Source organism: Lepidochelys kempii, chromosome 3, assembly GCF_965140285.1.
Source record: "Lepidochelys kempii isolate rLepKem1 chromosome 3, rLepKem1.hap1, whole genome shotgun sequence".
In the NCBI taxonomy this organism is placed as follows: Eukaryota; Metazoa; Chordata; order Testudines; family Cheloniidae; genus Lepidochelys; species Lepidochelys kempii.
Genome location: NC_136382.1, coordinates 151,129,967 through 151,148,348, shown reverse-complemented (window position 1 = coordinate 151,148,348; position 18,382 = coordinate 151,129,967). Strand labels below are relative to the sequence as shown.

At 41.5% G+C, this 18,382-nt stretch overlaps 1 protein-coding gene across 1 annotated transcript in view; it reads left to right on the top strand.

The window, feature by feature from the left end:
- Positions 1-17,521, top strand: part of BTBD9 (BTB domain containing 9) — a 300,205-nt gene extending 282,684 nt beyond the window's left edge. Inside the window, exon 11 of the mRNA XM_073338551.2 lies at positions 11,816-17,521. Coding sequence (XP_073194652.1) covers positions 11,816-12,010 — 195 coding nt within the window. The 3' untranslated portion in view covers positions 12,011-17,521. The remainder of the gene's footprint in view (positions 1-11,815) is intronic.
- The last annotated feature ends 861 nt before the right edge of the window (positions 17,522-18,382 follow it).

Here is an 18,382-nt window from a genome sequence, read left to right as displayed (position 1 = left end):
GGAGTCAAGGATCTGTCAAACCAAATATTTTTCCTGCCCCTGGACAGTGATAGGTGGGGGTGATGAGGTGGACCAGGGCAGAAATGGGTTCTTGATATAAGGCTTGAGGAAGGAGACATGGAACTCTGTGTGGATCCAGAGGGACTCAGGCAATTGTAACCTGAATGCCACTGGATTGACCTGTTCCAGAATCTTGGACCCAGACACTGGTGGTCTAATTTAGCCAACGGGCGCATTGACCTAAGTTTCCAAGTGGATAGCCAAACCTTGTAGTGTATGGCAAGAGTGGGAGTAGCCTGGCAATCCTGGTTGGCATGGGGTTTAAGCCTCCTTAGCAGATGTCAGGTGTTCCTTCAATTCTTGGTGTATTTGACATAGGTGGGAAGTTAAATCTGCAGCAGCAGGTACAAGAGACTTTGCAGGAATATCTGGGTGAAAACAAAGATGAAACCCATCATTGGCAAAGAAGGGACTTTGTTGGCTGGAGGCATTATCATACACAAATTCAACATAGAGAAGAGGGGAAACCCAGTTGTCTTGATGATAGTTCAAAAGCAGCAAAGGTATTGTTCAAGGATCTGGTTGACCCATTCTGTTTGCTAGTTGGTGTGCAGATGGTATATAGATGAGATGAGGGATTCTATGCCCAGGAGCATTAGACGCTCCTGCCAGAAACTGGAGATTAACTGAGGTCCCTGGTCTTCTTGGCAATCTGTGGTAATGAAAAACTCTTCCTAGGAAAAAGCAAGCCATTTCTGGGGCAATAGGGATGGCACAAAACGGGATGATTTGTGCCATCTTGATGAAAAGATCAACTACAACCAAGATCGTTGTGTACCCCTGAGAGCAAGGCAGCTCCACTATGAAGTCCATGGACATAGTGATCCACAGTGGATATGATGGAGTTGGAGAAGAGCAAGCGGTTTCAAGCATGGGCTCTTGGTTCAGGCACCAAGATTGCAGGGTGTTTTATCACTTTTTGACAGAGGTGTGCAGGCCCAACCATCAGAAAGTCCTTGACACCAAGTTACAGGTCTTGAAGTGGCCAAAGTGACCAAGAAGTGGTGATTCATGGCTTAAAGCCTAAGCTGTCCCCCCAGAACATGAATACAGCCTTTCTGGAAGAGGACATCATCCTGTATTCTAAACTCTGCAACAGGCTGGGTACCGGCATCATCAAGGAATGGGTGGATCTAAGCTGTGAATGGGTCATTGGGCTGCAAGGAATAGAGGAAGACATCAGGTTGCTGTCTGTTGTCCCATTAACAAAATTGGACACCTTAAGAACTGTTGAAGGAGTTCGCCTGCCAGAGTCAAGGTACTCATCCTTGCAGGACAGGTTTTTTGACACTGGATGACAGGTAATTATTAAATTGAGCCAGGCAAACAAGAGGGACCAGCAGACCTCTCATTGGTTAAGGTGCCTGACTGTCCAAAGGTATTCCAGGTTCTTGTGATCTCTGAGGACTTGTACAGGGAACCTGGGCCCTTCTAGAAGACGGTGCCATTCCTCAAAGGCTGCCTTTATGGCTATCAGCTCCTTTTCCCTATATCAAAGTTTCTCTCCATATGAATTAGCTTATGTGACTAGAAGGCATGGGGGTGCAGTCATCTGCTGGCTGGGACAACACTGCATCCAGAGCAAAGTTTGACACTTTGGCCTCTATTGTAAATAGTTTTGTGGGGTCAATATGGGTGCCATAGTGAAGCTCTCTTTTAGTTGCTTGAAGTTGGATTGGGCTTCTAGGGACCAGGTGAACCAGGCTCCCTTACTTAGCAGGACAATCACAGGGTGACTAAACTAGGAAAGCCCTTGATAAATTTCCTGTGAAAACTGGCAAAGCCCACAAATTGCTGTACCCCATGGAAGTCCTTTGGAGAGGCCCAGTTGCCTACGGCCTCTTTAGTCCATGATCTTTAGTCCATGATTATCCCTTTGGGTCAGATGATATACCTGAGGAATTCAATTGTATCTTGGTCAAACTCTCACTTCTCAGGCTTAGCATACAGACAATTTTGAAGGAGTCCCTCTAGGATGTTGCATACGTGATGATTGTAAAAGGCCTGATTTTCTGAAAAGATGAGGAAACAAGCAGGGAGAACTGGAGGTCCTGGTGAAGGCAAGGAATTATGACGTGATTGGAATAACAGAGACTTGGTGGGGTAACTCACATGGCTGGAGTACTGTCATGGATGGTTATAAACTGTTCAGGAAGGACAGGCAGGGCACAAAAGGTGGGGGAGTAGCACTGTATGTAAGGGAGCAGTATGACTGCTCAGAGCTCTGGTATGAAACTGCAGAAAAACCTGAGTGTCTCTGGATTAAGTTTAGAAGTGTGAGCAACAAGAGTGATGTAGTGGTGGGAGTTTGCTATAGGCCACCGGACCAGGGGGATGAGGTGGACGAGGCTTTCTTCCGGCAACTCACAGAAGCTACTAGATCGCATGCCCTGGTTCTCATGGGCGACTTTAATCATCCTGATATCTGCTGGGAGAGTACTACAGCGGTGCACAGACAATCCAGGAAGTTTTTGGAAAATGTAGGGGACAATTTCCTGGTGCAAGTTCTGGAGGAGCCAACTAGGGGGAGAGCTTTTCTTGACCTGCTGCTCACAAACCAGGAAGAATTAGTAGGGGAAGCAAAAGTGGATGGGAATCTGGGAGGCAGTGACCATGAGTTGGTCGAGTTCAGGATCCTGACACAGGGAAAAAAGGTAAGCAGCAGAATACGGACCCTGGACTTAGACTTCGACTCCCTCGGGGACCTGATGGGTAGGATCCCCTGGGGGAATAACATGAGGGGGAAAGGAGTCCAGGAGAGCTGGCTGTATTTCAAAGAATCCCTGTTGAGGTTACAGGGACAAACCGTCCCGATGTGTCTAAAGAATAGTAAATATGGCAGGCGACCAGCTTGGCTTAACAGTGAAATCCTTGCGGATCAGGAGGGCCAAATCACACCTGGAGCTGCAGCTAGCAAGAGATGTTAAGAGTAACAAGAAGGGTTTCTTGAGGTATGTTGGCAACAAGAAGAAAGCCAAGGAACGTGTGAGCCCCTTACTGAATGAGGGATGCAACCTAGTGACAGAGGATGTGGAAAAAGCTAATGTACTCAGTGCTTTTTTTGCCTCTGTCTTCACAAACAAGGTCAGCTCCCAGACTGCTGCGCTGGGCAACACAGCATGGGGAGTAGGTGGCCAGCCCTCTGTGGAGAAAGAAGTGGTTAGGGACTATTTAGAAAAGCTGGACGTGCACAAGTCCATGGGGCCGGATGCGTTGCATCCGAGTGTGCTAAAGGAGTTGGCGGCTGTGATTGCAGAGCCATTGGCCATTATCTTTGAAAACTCATGGCGATCGGGGGAAGTCCCGGACGACTGGAAAAAGGCTAATGTAGTGCCCATCTTTAAAAAAGGGAAGGAGGAGGATCCTGGGAACTACAGGCCAGTCAGCCTCACCTCAGTCCCTGGAAAAATCATGGAGCAGGTCCTCAAGGAATCAATCCTGAAGCACTTACACGAGAGGAAAGTGATCAGGAACAGTCAGAATGGATTCACCAAGGGAAGGTCGTGCCTGACTAATCTAATCGCCTTCTATGATGAGATAACTGGTTCTGTGGATGAAGGGAAAGCAGTGGATGTATTGTTTCTTGACTTTAGCAAAGCTTTTGACACTGTCTCCCACAGTATACTTGTCAGCAAGTTAAAGAAGTATGGGCTGGATGAATGCACTATAAGGTGGGTAGAAAGTTGGCTAGATTGTCGGGCTCAACGGGTAGTGATCAATGGCTCCATGTCTAGATGGCAGCCGGTATCAAGTGGAGTGCCCCAAGGGTCGGTCCTGGGGCCAGTTTTGTTCAATATCTTTATAAATGATCTGGAGGATTGTGTGGATTGTACTCTCAGCAAATTTGCGGATGATACTAATCTAGGAGGAGTGGTAGATACGGTGGCAGGTAGGGATAGGATACAGAGGGACCTAGACAAATTGGAGGATTGGGCCAAAATAAATCTGATGAGGTTCAACAAGGATAAGTGCAGGGTCCTGCACTTAGGACGGAAGAATCCAATGCACCGCTACAGACTAGGGACCGAATGGCTAGGCCACAGTTCTGCGGAAAAGAACCTAGGGGTGACAGTGGATGAGAAGCTGGATATGAGTCAACAGTGTGCCCTTGTTGCCAAGAAGGCCAATGGCATTTTGGGATGTATAAGTAGGGGCATAGCCAGAAGATCGAGGGATGTGATCGTTCCCCTCTATTGGACATTGGTGAGACCTCATCTAGAGTACTGTGTCCAGTTTTGGGCCCCACACTACAAGAAGGATGTGGAAAAATTGGAGAGAGTCCAGCGAAGGGCAACAAAAATGATTAGGGGTCTGGAACACATGACTTATGAGGAAAGGCTGAGGGAACTGGGATTGTTTAGTCTGCAGAAGAGAAGAATGAGGGGGGATTTGATAGCTGCTTTCAACTACCTGAGAGGTGGTTCCAAAGAGGATGGTTCTAGACTATTCTCAGTGGTAGAAGAGGACAGGACAAGGAGTAATGGTCTCAAGTTGCAGTGGGGGAGGTTTAGGTTGGCTATTAGGAAAAACTTTTTCACTAGGAGGGTGGTGAAACACTGGAATGCGTTACCTAGGGAGGTGGTAGAATCTCCTTCCTTAGAAGTTTTTAAGGTCAGGCTTGACAAAGCCCTGGCTGGGATGATTTAATTGGGGGGGATTGGTCCTGCTTTGAGCAGGGGGTTGGACTAGATGACCTCCTGAGGTCCCTTCCAACGCTGATATTCTATGATTAAGATAATACAAAATGGTGTAGCATGTCCCTGAAGATATCATTGATGAAATGCTAAAAGATTGCCAGGGAATTGCACAGGCCAAATGGCATAACTAGCTATTTGAAATGTCTCTACCCGGTATGGAAGGTGGACTTCCACTCGTCAATCTTCCTAACCCGTACCAGGTTATAAACTCCATGGAGGTCTAACTTTGTGAAGACCATGGAAGAGCTAAGTCATTGAAAGAATTCCCTGATAGGGGACAGGAGTTACCAATTCTGTTTGGTAACTTTGTTTAGCTTGCTGTATTCCAAACAGGGCATTAGAGATCCATCCACCTCTTTTACAAAGAAGGTCAGTGCCCCAGCCAGAGATATGGATGGATGAATGAAATCATTTTGAAGGTTCTTTTGAAGGCAGCTTCAAAAAGAGAGTAGGTATAACCAAAAGAGATCTCCACTTCCAGATAAAGATTAATGGAGCAGTCATAAGTGGATGGGGTGGCAAGGTGTACACATTCTTCTTATAAATTCTTGGTATTCAGCAGGTATCACTGAGGTGGCAGGAAGGGGTGCAGAGAGTACAGAGATTCCCTGTGAACTAATGGCCTCAGATTTTCTGAGGAGGCAGAGTGAGCACAGAGATCTTCTGGTCCAGGGCTGAGTATTGGGAGACATGATTGCTGACAATGCAGGGAGCTGAAATGTACTGCATCTGCCCGCCAATGGATATGTGGATTGTGGGTGGCAAGCCAGTGCATGCTGAGGATAATCTGAGAGTGTGGTGCTTGGATGAGCCCAAACTGGAGGATAGTAACCTCCAAGAGGGCAGTCTGGTGGGTAACCAGGCCCTACAAGAGAAGTGTCCCTTCGATACACTCCACCGAGTATGGAGAGCTTTCACACCTGGATGGGCATTGCATGTGCTCATGCAAAGTCCAAGTCCATGAAATTACTGAAGCAGCCAAATCAACCAGCGCTTCTAGGCGGACCTCAGATATGGTGGGGTGTCAAAGTTAGAGGGAGAGTCGGAAATGTGTCAGGTTCTGGTTAGCTGTTGCCAAAGTACTGGCAGACAAATATCAATATCAAGTACTCGGGGGAGGGGAAGAACATCAACCCAGGCATCTTTGTTGGGGCTGAGACATGGAATTCGCTGGGGCAGGACAGCCCAATGCGAAGTGTCCTGGTTCTCTGCAGTACAGGCATAAACCTGCCATTTTGTATGTCTTTTTTTTCTTCAGCCTTGGAAAGGGAGGACTGGGCATGGGCAGTCTGTGGGGACAAAGCCTGTGGTTAGTAAACTGGGGTTAGGAAAACCAATGGGCCACAAGAGGCTGAGCTTCACTCTTGGCAGTGCTCCGTCAGACGGTGATCACTCTTAATGCACAGTTCTATTATACTGTCCAGGCCAAGCAAGGACTCCATCTGTGCCAGGTCATCTTCGTTTTTTTCATGGCAGCCAAGCTGGAAGTGGTAACACTGCAAGCCTCTTTCCATTCTGTGTCTGCTGCCAGGCCCTGAAAATTTGTGGCAAACTTGGCAACCAATCAGCTCCCCTGACGCAATGCTTGAAGCACAGCCTCTGCTGTGCATATGTGATTTGGGTCATCAAAGATTACCACCATGGCTTGCACAAAGTTTTCAAACTGACCCAAGAGAGGGCTAGATTTTTCCATGAGCAGGGGAAGCCCAGGCCAGGGCCTCCTCAGTCAGCAAGCGGATGATAAATTCTACTTTGGCTTGGTCAGTGCTCTTCATTGCAACAGAAACAGAAGCCAGCACAGATTCAGAAATCCACAGAATTTGCTACAGTCACTGTTGAATTTATCTGGCAGTGGAATCTTTGGTTCATGGGGAGCAGGGGACAGAGCTGCAAATTGTGCAGCTTGTGCTTGCAAGGCCACATTCTACACCTGCAGGGCAGCAATCTGAGCCTGCAGCTCCTACACTGCACCCACTATCTGTGATGGGAAAACATTTGTCATGGTGGGATCTAAGCCAGAGAGAACTGAACCCCTTTTCCTCTGATGGGTTCCTCTTGGTGGACTGATCAAACAGTTAGGGACTGGGAAATAGGCAGTAAACACTGGTTGTTGCAGCAAGAGTCAGATCTAGTGGTTGAAGCATGAGTCAGGCCAGGAATTGGAGCTGAGGGTCAGAGCCAGATTACCTGGAGTGAGGCAAGGCTGAGTCCATGGCAGGAGCAGGGCTGGATCTGAGTTTAGAACATGGGAACAAGAAGGCTAAGGAGCGATCACAGCCGTGAGTGGATGCATTAAGCAGCTAGTGCTTTGCTGCTGCTGTGGGTCTTAAGAGCATGTCTGCTGATATCTTCAGGCAGTTGGGTGGTTTGGCCAATCAGGCAGCTCTGTTAGGGCCTAGCTGCACTGGTTAGACTGCCTGGGAGTTAACCTAGCAGGTGAGCAGGCTGGGATTCCTTGTTCCTGAAAGGAGCTGAGAGCTGGTAGATGAAACTCTGGCCCCATGGAAGTCAGTGGTAAAACTGCCATTGATTTCAGTGGGGCTGGGAGTTCATTCCATGTGTTCTAATCCTAGCTTTACCCTTTCCATGTTGTGTGGCTTTGGGCAAGTTACTCTCTTCCTTCCTGTTTTCCTCATCTGTAAAGTGGGTAAATAATACTTACATACCTGTGAGGTAAGTGTGTAAGGATTATTACCTAGTTAGTGCTTATAAAATGTTTTTAAAAAATGTAAAATGCTATGTATTAGTAAGCATTAAGTAAAAAAATGTTGCACAAATACAAAGATATGCAACTTCTTATGAGCTCAAGAATGCTCTAATTTGAATTGCAGCCTGGTACAAGCCAGGCTGCCACCTGTATGTTTTGAGTAAGATGTCTTAAAAGATAAAGAATCTGATTCCTGCTTAATTATAGGTATTGCACAAGCTTCTCTCCAATCTGCCACTACCTTCCCTGTTTCCAAACGATTTGAGATATGTCTGAAGAACATGAATATTTGCCATTTCCTTTGGAGCTTTGGTCTTTATAAGCATGTGACTGTAAAGTTTGTTGTTTTTTTTTTAACTCTTTGGACGTTAGATTTTGTTTTAATTACCTATTTAGCATGATCCTGATTTCCTTCAGCATTGTATCTGCTTCCTCTGGGAAACGTGTGTCTACTTCTGGCTCTCATCTTTTGTGAACGATAAGGCAATTAATTCATTAAATTTTTAGCAGAATTTACTACTTCTGTCAAATTCCCCTAATGCTATCTCTTGGAGGCCCTAATACCTTTTTCACTGACCTTTTGTTCCTGATGTACTTAGAATTGCTCTTCCATTCATTTATCTTAACTTCTTATTAAAAGTTTCTTGTATTCTCTACCTCCATTTTTAATCTCTCCACTAATTTCACTTTGTAATCCTCTTTTGAATTTGACATCGTATATCTCACCGACTTTGTCTCTCTTCCTTTAGTCTTGATTTTATTTTATACCACCATGTTCATTCATGTTAGCATTTTTCTTCTACTCTTACTGTGCTTATCACTAGATGGCAGGCATACATTAATATATTTTTGAAAACTTCCCATTTCTCCTGTGGTCTTTTCTTTTTTTTTATTTGATCCGATTTCACCAGCCTTTTCCCACAGTCTTCCAAAATTTGTTATTCTGTTTTTATCATGTCCTTTTATTACTCAGAAGTCAATGACTGCTCTTCTTAAAGGATTGTATTCTTTTCCCTTTGAAGTCTGATGGCCAAACTCCCATTGACTTCACAGAGAGAAGAATTAGGTCCCTACTTCCTTCCTTTACATAACATGCCACATCTAAGCTGCTGTTATCATAGTGTATATAAATGTGTTACTCAGTTTATTCCCCCTGTTTAATGTGTCCCAGTTTGTTTAGATTATTGATACACAGCAGTATCTCGTTGTTACTGTTCTGTTCTTTTCACAAATCGGTTTTGATTTGTTACATGACTTCCTCATCCTTTTAATCAATCAGATCAGATGCTCTTTGGAAAATTCTTACCATTCACTTCCTGCCTTTATCATATCTATATTCAAGCCATAAATTATTCTGCTCCTTTCATTTTATTCCTTCAGAATATTTTATCTCAGTTACATAGGAAATTAATCTGGGCACATGCTTTGAAATTAATCTGGGCACATGCCGCTTGTGTATCATTCTTTTTCAGATGACCAGATTTATTTGCCCGTAAATAGTAGACTTCTTGATTGAAACAGTGTAATTTTAAACAAAATGGGCTGCTGACAGCCTGTTCTCAATGAGGAGTCCTCAACTCTAGGATGTACTTCCCTACTTGGTCTGTCAGAGCTTGGATTTTATGACTTTTAGAGCATAATCTGTGTTTTTTCCACACTTTTCTCAGGATGGCAGTGGATGGTTGAGTGTTTTTTGTAGTTGGTAGGTGACATTGAACTATTTTGTAAATGTTTTTATTTAATTATTATAAACTCTTCTGTCCATTCCTGTGTTTTTTTCCATTTATTGACAGAATTGAAAGCCATAAATTTCAGATGAAATATTGGGTTTTGGTATATTTCAATACAAAAAGTTTTCATTGGCTTTTTTCCTTGTACTTGTCAGTCTTTCTATTTTTTTATAAATAAGAAAAAAGAACATTTATTCTCCTCAGGTCTTTTTGTCATTGGTTTATTGTGACTGAAAGTTTTGGATGATGTCCCTGATAGACCAGTGCCATGTCTGCTGGAAGAGGCCTCTTGTCCTCAAACAAATGTAGGGGAGTTTGGCTCTCCTTATTTGGATGCCAGAACTTCATCAAATTTCCCAAGAGAAGCACAAGAAATCCTCAGATTAGAGGATAATACTGAGTTCTTGGTTCCTGCTTTTATAAAGAAGCACATGCATCATTGTTTGTTTTTACTTTATCTGTGGTTACATATATAAATCAAATACTGAGTGGAATTGATACATCCAGGACTGTTCTTCTGAATACTCCCCCCTCTTCAGCAGTGTTGCTCTATATATGTTAAAGTGAAACAATAATAAAACACCTCTTGAGTCCACAGTAGTGTCAATGTGGCAGCTTCTGAGGTGAACATTACAGCCTGGTATGAAAAAGAAATGGTAACAATGAAAGGTATAATTTAGGAGACAAGTTTTTCTGATTTTATAGATTGATATCAGCTAATGGTTAGTAATAGCTACTGTATAAAAAGATGTATCACTATATAAATATAAGATGAAATTTTAAATGAGAAACTCTATTTGCATAGGACATTGTGGGAGCATGGAGTGTCTCGATTTCCAGACCTGTGCCCTACCCATTTTGACCATACCACCTTGCTAGGAAAGCAGTGTACTATAAAGATGCATTGATCAGTTATAGTCCATTCCCTTAAATCCTGATACTTGTAATGGAAGCTAGAAAAATGGCAGTGGCTGTTACCTTCAAAACTTTAAAGCCTAGCAAATAATCACAGTCTTTGAGAAATCTATTTAATGAAAGACAGCACAGCAACGCAATTGCAAATGCAGAGATGAGTTTACAAAAGAAGCTAACATTATATATATCACACCTAGAAATGGAGAGAAAATAACAGAGCAGACGACAAAAAAAAATTGCAAGAATTCTGGCACCAAGAAAGACACAAGAAATTATAATAAGAGAGCTACAGAGAACATGACTGTGAATAAAGCTCTCTCGGTTTCATACACGCTGTTGGGTTCTAAATTAGCTAGCAACTCTCAGGAAAAAGATCTAGGGGTTACTGTAGATAGTTCAATGAAGATGTCTGCTCAATGTGCAGTGACAGTGAAAAAGACTAATAGGATTCTAAATTGTATTAAAGACAGGGTAGAAAATAATAGATAATATTATACTGGTCTTGTATAAATCAATGATCTGTCTACACTTTGTGTGCTTTGTTTGGTTTTGGTCATCTGACCTCAAAAAGGATGTTGCTGAACTTAAAAGGCCTAGGAAAGGACAGCTAAGATTTGAAGAGGTTTCAGTGGGTTTATGTGGCTATGAGATGAGATTTAAATGTTTTGGACTGTTTAAGAGGAGAATAAGAAGAAGCATGATAGCATACAAAATAATGAATGGATTAGTAAAAACTAAGCAGGCATCCCTCTTCAGCTAGTGCCATGACAGAAGAACAAGAGGACACTCAATGAAATTGATTGGCAGCAAATTTAAAATTAATAGAAGGAAAGATTTATTTACACAGTTGGTGGTAAACCTGTGCAATTGACTGTCATGGAAAAATCATTGAAGCAAACAGTTTAGTGGCATTTATAAGGACCCACTGAATAGCTACATGAACAGGTGTTCTATAAGCAGCTATACTAACCTAGGAAATATGGTGAAAAATGTTGAAAGGGAAATCTTCCTGTTTTAGGGCCTAAGATAATCACCTGCAGGGTCTGGAAGGAGTTCCCCTATGTACTGCTTGCACAATGATCACATCTTGAAACATCAATTGTTGGCTGCTACTTGAAGCAGAATTCTGCATTTGATGAAGCAATGGTCTCCTTGGACCTGGCAAATCCTGTATTTCTGTGTACTGCAAAATATTGCATCTGCTGAGGTGTTGCTGAATACAGTAGAGGGCAGTCATGAGATAACATCATCTGCATTACAATGTCACTTTAATTCATAGATAATGTGGATGTTCAGCCTTTCTGGAGTTTAATTAAGTCATTTTCATTGTCATTTGATAGCTTTTAGATTATAGATATGCTGCTTTGCAAACTAAAGGATTTTTCCAAATCACCAAAATGTCCTCATATGCCTCAGAACTATCTAACTGAATTCAGGCTCAGCACCTCAAACTAAAGGCTACCAGACATAAAGGCTTATCGGCTAAGGCCTTCTCCCCCTACATGGCTGTTACTCGCATTTGTTTCAACCCTAACAGTTGTGGGTTCTGAACACAGGCTGTTAAGCCCACGATGAAACATTCTAGCTTGGATCAGCCCTTTGGCACTGGCACGTTGCCTGCATGCTTCACTGAAGGTGTTGTTTAGTTCTGTTCACACTTTCGCTACTGTTAATTGTTTTGCTTATCTCTTCATTTTTTTCCCCAGGTGTTTCACTGTGTGCATTTTGAGTGTCCAGCACAAAACAGTGCCCACAAGGAAGAGGGTAACGAGGAAGTGGCAACAGCAGAACTGGGCACTGGCACACAACAGCTTGTTTCTCGCCCAGTTCGAGCCTCAAGCACCAGTTCTCTGCACTCCCTCACTGGATCCACCTCACGTACACATGCTCACCAACCATAAAGGAGAGTGGAAAGGAGCTTTTGCAGTCTCCATGATGCTATACGAAATTATTCACAACCTTCTTGTACAGGCACCTTTTTTCTTGTTCTCTCAGTGAACAAAGGGGACCATGCCTGCCAGCTGGAAATGCTGAAATGGAAAAGGCTTTCCAAGGACACAAAGGGGCTGCTTCACTCTCTTCAATTTGTTCAAATCAGGCTGGTCTCCGGGGGGATAAAATAGATCTTCAATCTATATCAAGTCCCCCATTAACACCCTACCTCTTTAATCTAACCAAGGAAAGGAGAATGGAAGGAAATAAAAGGCAGAGCCAGATTGGAATACAAAAATGGCATATGAACCATAGACTGGAAGGAATATAAATTAAGTATTTGTTACCTGAAGGCACCGATTAGGAAACAGAATGATGATCTTTATTACATCACTAGGGAAAATAGATTGTTTTTATTTTTTTAAATTATTCTTAATCCATAGTCCTTTGTAAATGATAAGCTGTTTTCTAAATCATTTTGACTAGGTGTCCGACTTTTCCCTTATTTTCGGCTGTAGTACATACAGTACAATAGATTAGGGAAGTAACAGGCATGTGTATCACCTGGTATGACAAGGAAAAAACCCTCATGATAAAAACAAATCAATTCATGGATGCTGTATTTAATTCTGACTTTACTTGAATTGTTGAGTTACGAAATTGTCATTTCTTATCTATGTTCCAAGCGGGAAATTCCTAGTCAAGCTTCCAATTTGACAAGTAGATAACTATCTGCTTAATTCAAAGATGACTCTTCAAGTTTTACTTAAATTTCTACAAAAATTATTGTAAATTTGTCAAATGTGGTGTTTGTGTTTAGAAAAGCAGAATTACAGCTGACCACTGGCATGCTGCTGATCAGACTCAGCAATACAAAAATGAGAATTTGCAGTCAAAAATATTTCAAAGAAAATAATAGACTACAGTGTTCAACTAGGGATTTAAAAAGCCGCTTATACACTTTTCTCATAATCTTCATGGAAAAAAATTAATGTAACTATTGTAGTTTGATCTGACTCTTCATTGGTTCTTGCTTTAGTAATTTACATCTCAGTGTTAACTGTCCTACTTGTCCTTTGTAACTTGATCAGATTATCTGCTTTTTTTTCTTAATCTTGAGCATTTTCACATTGTGATCACCAGGATCCTCTAATCTCCAGTCCATGTGACTTAGCAAAAGCTCCACATCTCACTGGGCTTGCCCGTGTGGGAAGAAGAGGTTCTGTTTTTACACACAATATTGATGTCATTGGCAAAAATAATTAGGAAAGACTGATATTTCTTCTGAAGTACATGATCTTTGGAGCATCTACTGTCCAAGTTTATCGACCTGGAATTTTTTTTCTGTTGGTCTAATACACCTTTGCGAGAGCAAAACAAGATGACAAGTCAGAGTTAGTCAAGTCAAATATGATTTTCCTCTGCTTGAACATAATGATATAATGAGTTGTATATCAATCTATCACACTGCTTAACCTGAAAGAATTTCTTTCTGAATACCAGTTGGGCTAAAAGCATGAAGGAACAGATAGCATGGTGGCTACAAAACAGCAGACACTTGACAGAGAAAAAAAGAAATGTTTCTTCTTTCTGATATATTTCCTGTAAAGTTGAATAACTTTGGCAATTTTATCTTTTTTTCTTATCGCCAGACCCATCTTCAGTCTTTCTCATGTTAGCTCCTGTATTCCCTCCCAAACCGTTTGCCCCCATAGCCTGAAATCAAGATGGTTCTTATTGGAGATGCATGGACATTACGTGATACATTTTATTAGGTGTCATGGCTCATAGTGCTTAGTAGCAGTGCTCTGCATGTGGAATATTGCTCATGAGCCATCAGCTACCACTGGCTGCTGATTACCACATTTATTTAGCATAGTGGAATTCAGACTAAGTTTTGGGTACAGAGCTCTTTGATTAACTTCAAGTACAGAGGTAGAAAATTTTAGACTAAACTTTTATTTAAAAAGAAACAAACAAAAATCCCTTGACAATTGTAATCTTTGCTGGACCTATTGAGTAGCATGGAACCTGCCTTGTCTTTCTTGGGTTGAACCTTCAGCATCAGAGTTGACATTGGCAAGAGATTACAAATAAATTAACAACTAATTTCACTATTCTCAGACTGTGAATAAATAAATTACATCATTTTCCAGTTTTGTTAGCTCTAATTGCCACCATTGTAGGGAGTGTTGTAACATAAGAATGAAATAGATCTGTACCAATTGTCCCTGGGTTTAGACTCTCACAGACAAAGTGCAGGGTTTTGAATGTATACTTCCCAGACATGGACAATTATTCTGTAGAATGCTGCTGAGCCAAAAAAAGACTCTTTAGAAGCTATCAGTCTACACCCCTCCTTCTCGCATTCTCTCTGATCTTGCCCTCTGAGGCTTCATAGATCAAAGATATCTATATATTCTAGATTTCTTATTACATCTACTAGCCACCCAGGCCTCTATTCACCCCAGTTTTGGGACATGAAGAATTTGAAAGATTAACCTATAGCAGAGTACATGTGAGAAATTCTCAAAGTGCAGAGCAACAGGATCTGTAGAACTTCAAATATCCAAAAAAAGTATGTCAGCCACAGCTGAGATAAATTACCTCATCCTTCCTCACAAACAAATAGGAATTTTTTAACATTACGATTCCCCATCACATCATGCCACTTTCACACACCTGTTAGTCCCCTCTCTGATAATTATTTGTGCTTTGAACCTATCTCTGAAGTGAGTCATTGTGTCTGTGTTGGCACAGAATTTTCAAACCTTTGCAAGCCAAAATAACCCCACCACTTTCCATTTTGTGGTTTGGATCTTTTAGTCTTGTATAACGAGTAATGTTGGTGGTTTTGGAGTTGTATGTTTTGAGCATCTCATTTTTGCTCAGTCTTTAAAAACCCACAAAATCTATTTATTGCCTGGTATGCTCTTCTGCCATGAACATTCTCTTCCAATATAATGTGCCAGTGGTGAGGCAGGAGGATTAATTTATATTTTGGTATAAATGTCCTCAGCTTTTTCCAGTTCTTTTATAGATTTTCTTCATTGTGGGATTGCTGCTTAATGGAATTCTGGTATTCATGTATGATTTTTGTCAACCCTGCTCTGAGTTTTTAGCTTGTTTCTTGATGGAAAGAACTAAAAGCATAGTTGAGCTGCTTAGATGTACCATTAAAAAGTGTGTCCCTTCAGGATGATGGGATATATACAGGTACTCTGAACTATATAGCATACTATAACTATATATTTTATCTGTGACTGAGATAGAACAGGACTGACCAGATGTTCTCTTGTCTCCTGTCAGACTGTAAGAGTTTTGTTGTTAGATCTCTATGCTAATAGCATTTGTTTATATTCTCACTCTAGAGACATTGTTTCTATTTAGCACTTAAATTGACTTTGACATTAAAAACGATAAACTCCACCCTCAATTTTTCCTTATTCTTTTTCATTTCCTCTGTTTTCTCCCAATGCTAGCTTCAGTTTAGACTAGCATCAAGCTCATGTGGTGCTCAGCAGAGTTACCTTTAAAGTTTCCTTTTTTAATTAAGTGTCTCTTTCTTCCAAATACATTAAAAACACTTTTATTCCCAGAAACGTCTGGCACCAAACCAAACCATATTTTCAGCAAGAGCAGGCCGTATTTGTAAAACTGATTTCTCTGGGAAAATGAGTTTTTGAATTGAGCAAAAATTGCTCGGCTCTGTTTTCCAAACCATTGTCAAACAACCCTACAAACAAGCTCCTGAAAGATCAGTTTAGACTTTCTTTAATTTAAAAAGCAACAAAAATATAATTTTGTCTTTCTCTAGCAAAGGAAACTAGTGTACCACTGAAAGAAGCAAGTATTTTTATTTTTCCATGGAGGGACATTTGATAATGCAGAGGCACAGTTTTCCATTTCATGAGCCTTCGTTTAAGAAGTTCCTTTTGACAATGAAGCAATGTGGTAAAAGGCAAAGAAAATTAAATTTGTTTTCTTCCAGGAATTTGCAGTGTGTACTTTTTATTTTTACGTTATCTTCTGCAAAAGTAACATGTTCAGTTTGAACTATAACAAAACAAGTGAATCCAAGGCTGATGTGAGATGTTTAGCACAGAGGTGAAATTAGCCTTTTTCATGTAGAGGAAACTTGGTGCTTCAGTGCAGTTTGCTTCCTCTGGAGCCCCATTTATTTCTCTTTCTTTAGAAATCAATTCTGCATGTTTGTCCTGACTACAACTCCCACTGGAGTTCAGTGCTTATTAGTGCTGTGGAAAATTCTAATGCAGTTAATGTATCTTCACCTTAATGTATTTTTATTATTATAACATTAAATTAGAGAATTTTCTGTATTGTATCTGCTTTGACAAGTTGGTAGGCTCTTCTGATAGTGGAAGGAGGTGAAAGGTCATAATTAAGGCACTACTTGAATTGTGGGATGATTGTCATATAATTGCGGTTGAGTCGCGGACAAGACATGGGAAATTGCAGAAGAGTAATAATGGGCCTATATTATTTGCAGTAATTTGGAAAATGCGCTCCCTCTGTCAGCCGTGCGTGGGATTGACAGTGGAAGCTCCCAGTGTCAGCCACCTGGCTGATGGACGGGGCTCCTGCTGTCAGCCGTGCACGGGGCTGAGGGCCAGGGCTCCCACTGTCAGCGCCCATCTGATGGACGGGTTCCGCTGTCAGCCCCGCACATGGGTAGGCTCCTGCTGTCAGCTGCCAGGCTGACAAAATTGCGGTGGAAACCTTATATTGCAGAATCCCCAATGTCTGCAATATCACAAGTTAAGTAGGGCCTTAGTCATGATGTTGGTAATTCAATACTGTAGGTAAATGAAACCGATTTTTCAGGGTTTCTTCAACTGATAAAATATGAACTTTTAATAACTACAGATCATTTAACAATATTATGGGATAGCCAGAGTCAGTGCAGAGACTAGAAGGTAAAGTTACTAGAGTTTATTATTGCATTGTTAGATAGAGCTACTAGTTCTGTTGGACCAAAATGTATGCGATGCCCACCCAAGAATATAAAATATGGAATCAGAGACTAGACTAACTCAGTTTTTGAACTTTTCTGGCAAATGGGAATTTTGTAATTATTTTCCTTTTAGGAAGTATTTGTTGTCTTTATATAGGTTTTGCAAGGTGCTCAGATACCATTGGGGTGAGTTTGGAATACGTTTTTAGGAAGTTATAGTAGTGATGGTTGTAGCCATTAGGAAACATCAAAGCCAGTTAAAAACAACAATCTTGTGCATGCATAAAGTCAAATTAGCTGCCATGGTGCAAGGACATATTTTAGAAATATTAATTTACAGGTTCCAGAGTCTAGGGCCTGATTACCCACTGCCTCCCAATTGTGTATCTATTAATGATTTATTCAAGCTACAGTCTTGATCTTGTAAGTTAATTGATTGCCTGCTAATTTGAATTAACTAATAGAATTGTAAAGTGCAGTGGTGGTGTAGCCATGGTAGTCCTGGGACATTAGAGAGAGAAGATGAGTGAGGTAATATCTTTTACTGGACCACTTCTGTTGGTGAAAGAGACAAGTTTTTGAGCTACACAGAGCTCTACCTGAAGAAGAGCTCTGTGTAGCTCAAAAGCTTGTATCTTTCACCACAGAAGCTGGTCCAGTAAAAGATATTACCTCACCCACCTTGCCTAGACAGTTGTAAAAGTTAATCTAGATGCTCCAAAAACCTGTGCTCTAAGATACAAATGCTTATTTCTGGTCCCGATCTCTCAGTGTATTCCAAAGCTTGGGGCAGCTAGACAAAGCATTTAAAGTTTTGTTAGTGAACTTAGGCTAATAGGTAAATTGATGAACTTGAGTTACAACAGAATCAGGTACTCTGGTCTAGATGAGGCCTTGCACCTGTGCAACTGGGTATAAAATGCTACTATTGTAATTTGGTAGCATATTATACCCTTTTTATGGTCACTTAAAAGTGATGTACACAAGGTGTGAAACAGTGGACATTCAAGCCCGGGGTGTTCATGTTGTTCCCAGTTGAGGGATGTTTGTAATTTGGCTGTAAGTAACACACATAAAATAGAGCAAATTGCATATCTCCATCTTCAGGACAATAGTGCGATCTGTAGACACTACAGGTCCCACTTGGCTCCCTTGTATGCTGTGACCTGTTGTCTCCCTGGAGTGAACGTCCATATTAAAAATTAGGGTGTTTGTGGAAGTGTGCAGGCTGTACTTTAGCCAGCTCTCCTACACGTGATTTTTGTGAGTGTCAGTTGGAATCCACAAGCACTCATTAGAAAGCTTTGACTGATATGAGTAGGAATTGTGCCCACATCTCACGGCAAAACTGGGTCCTTTGTTTTAG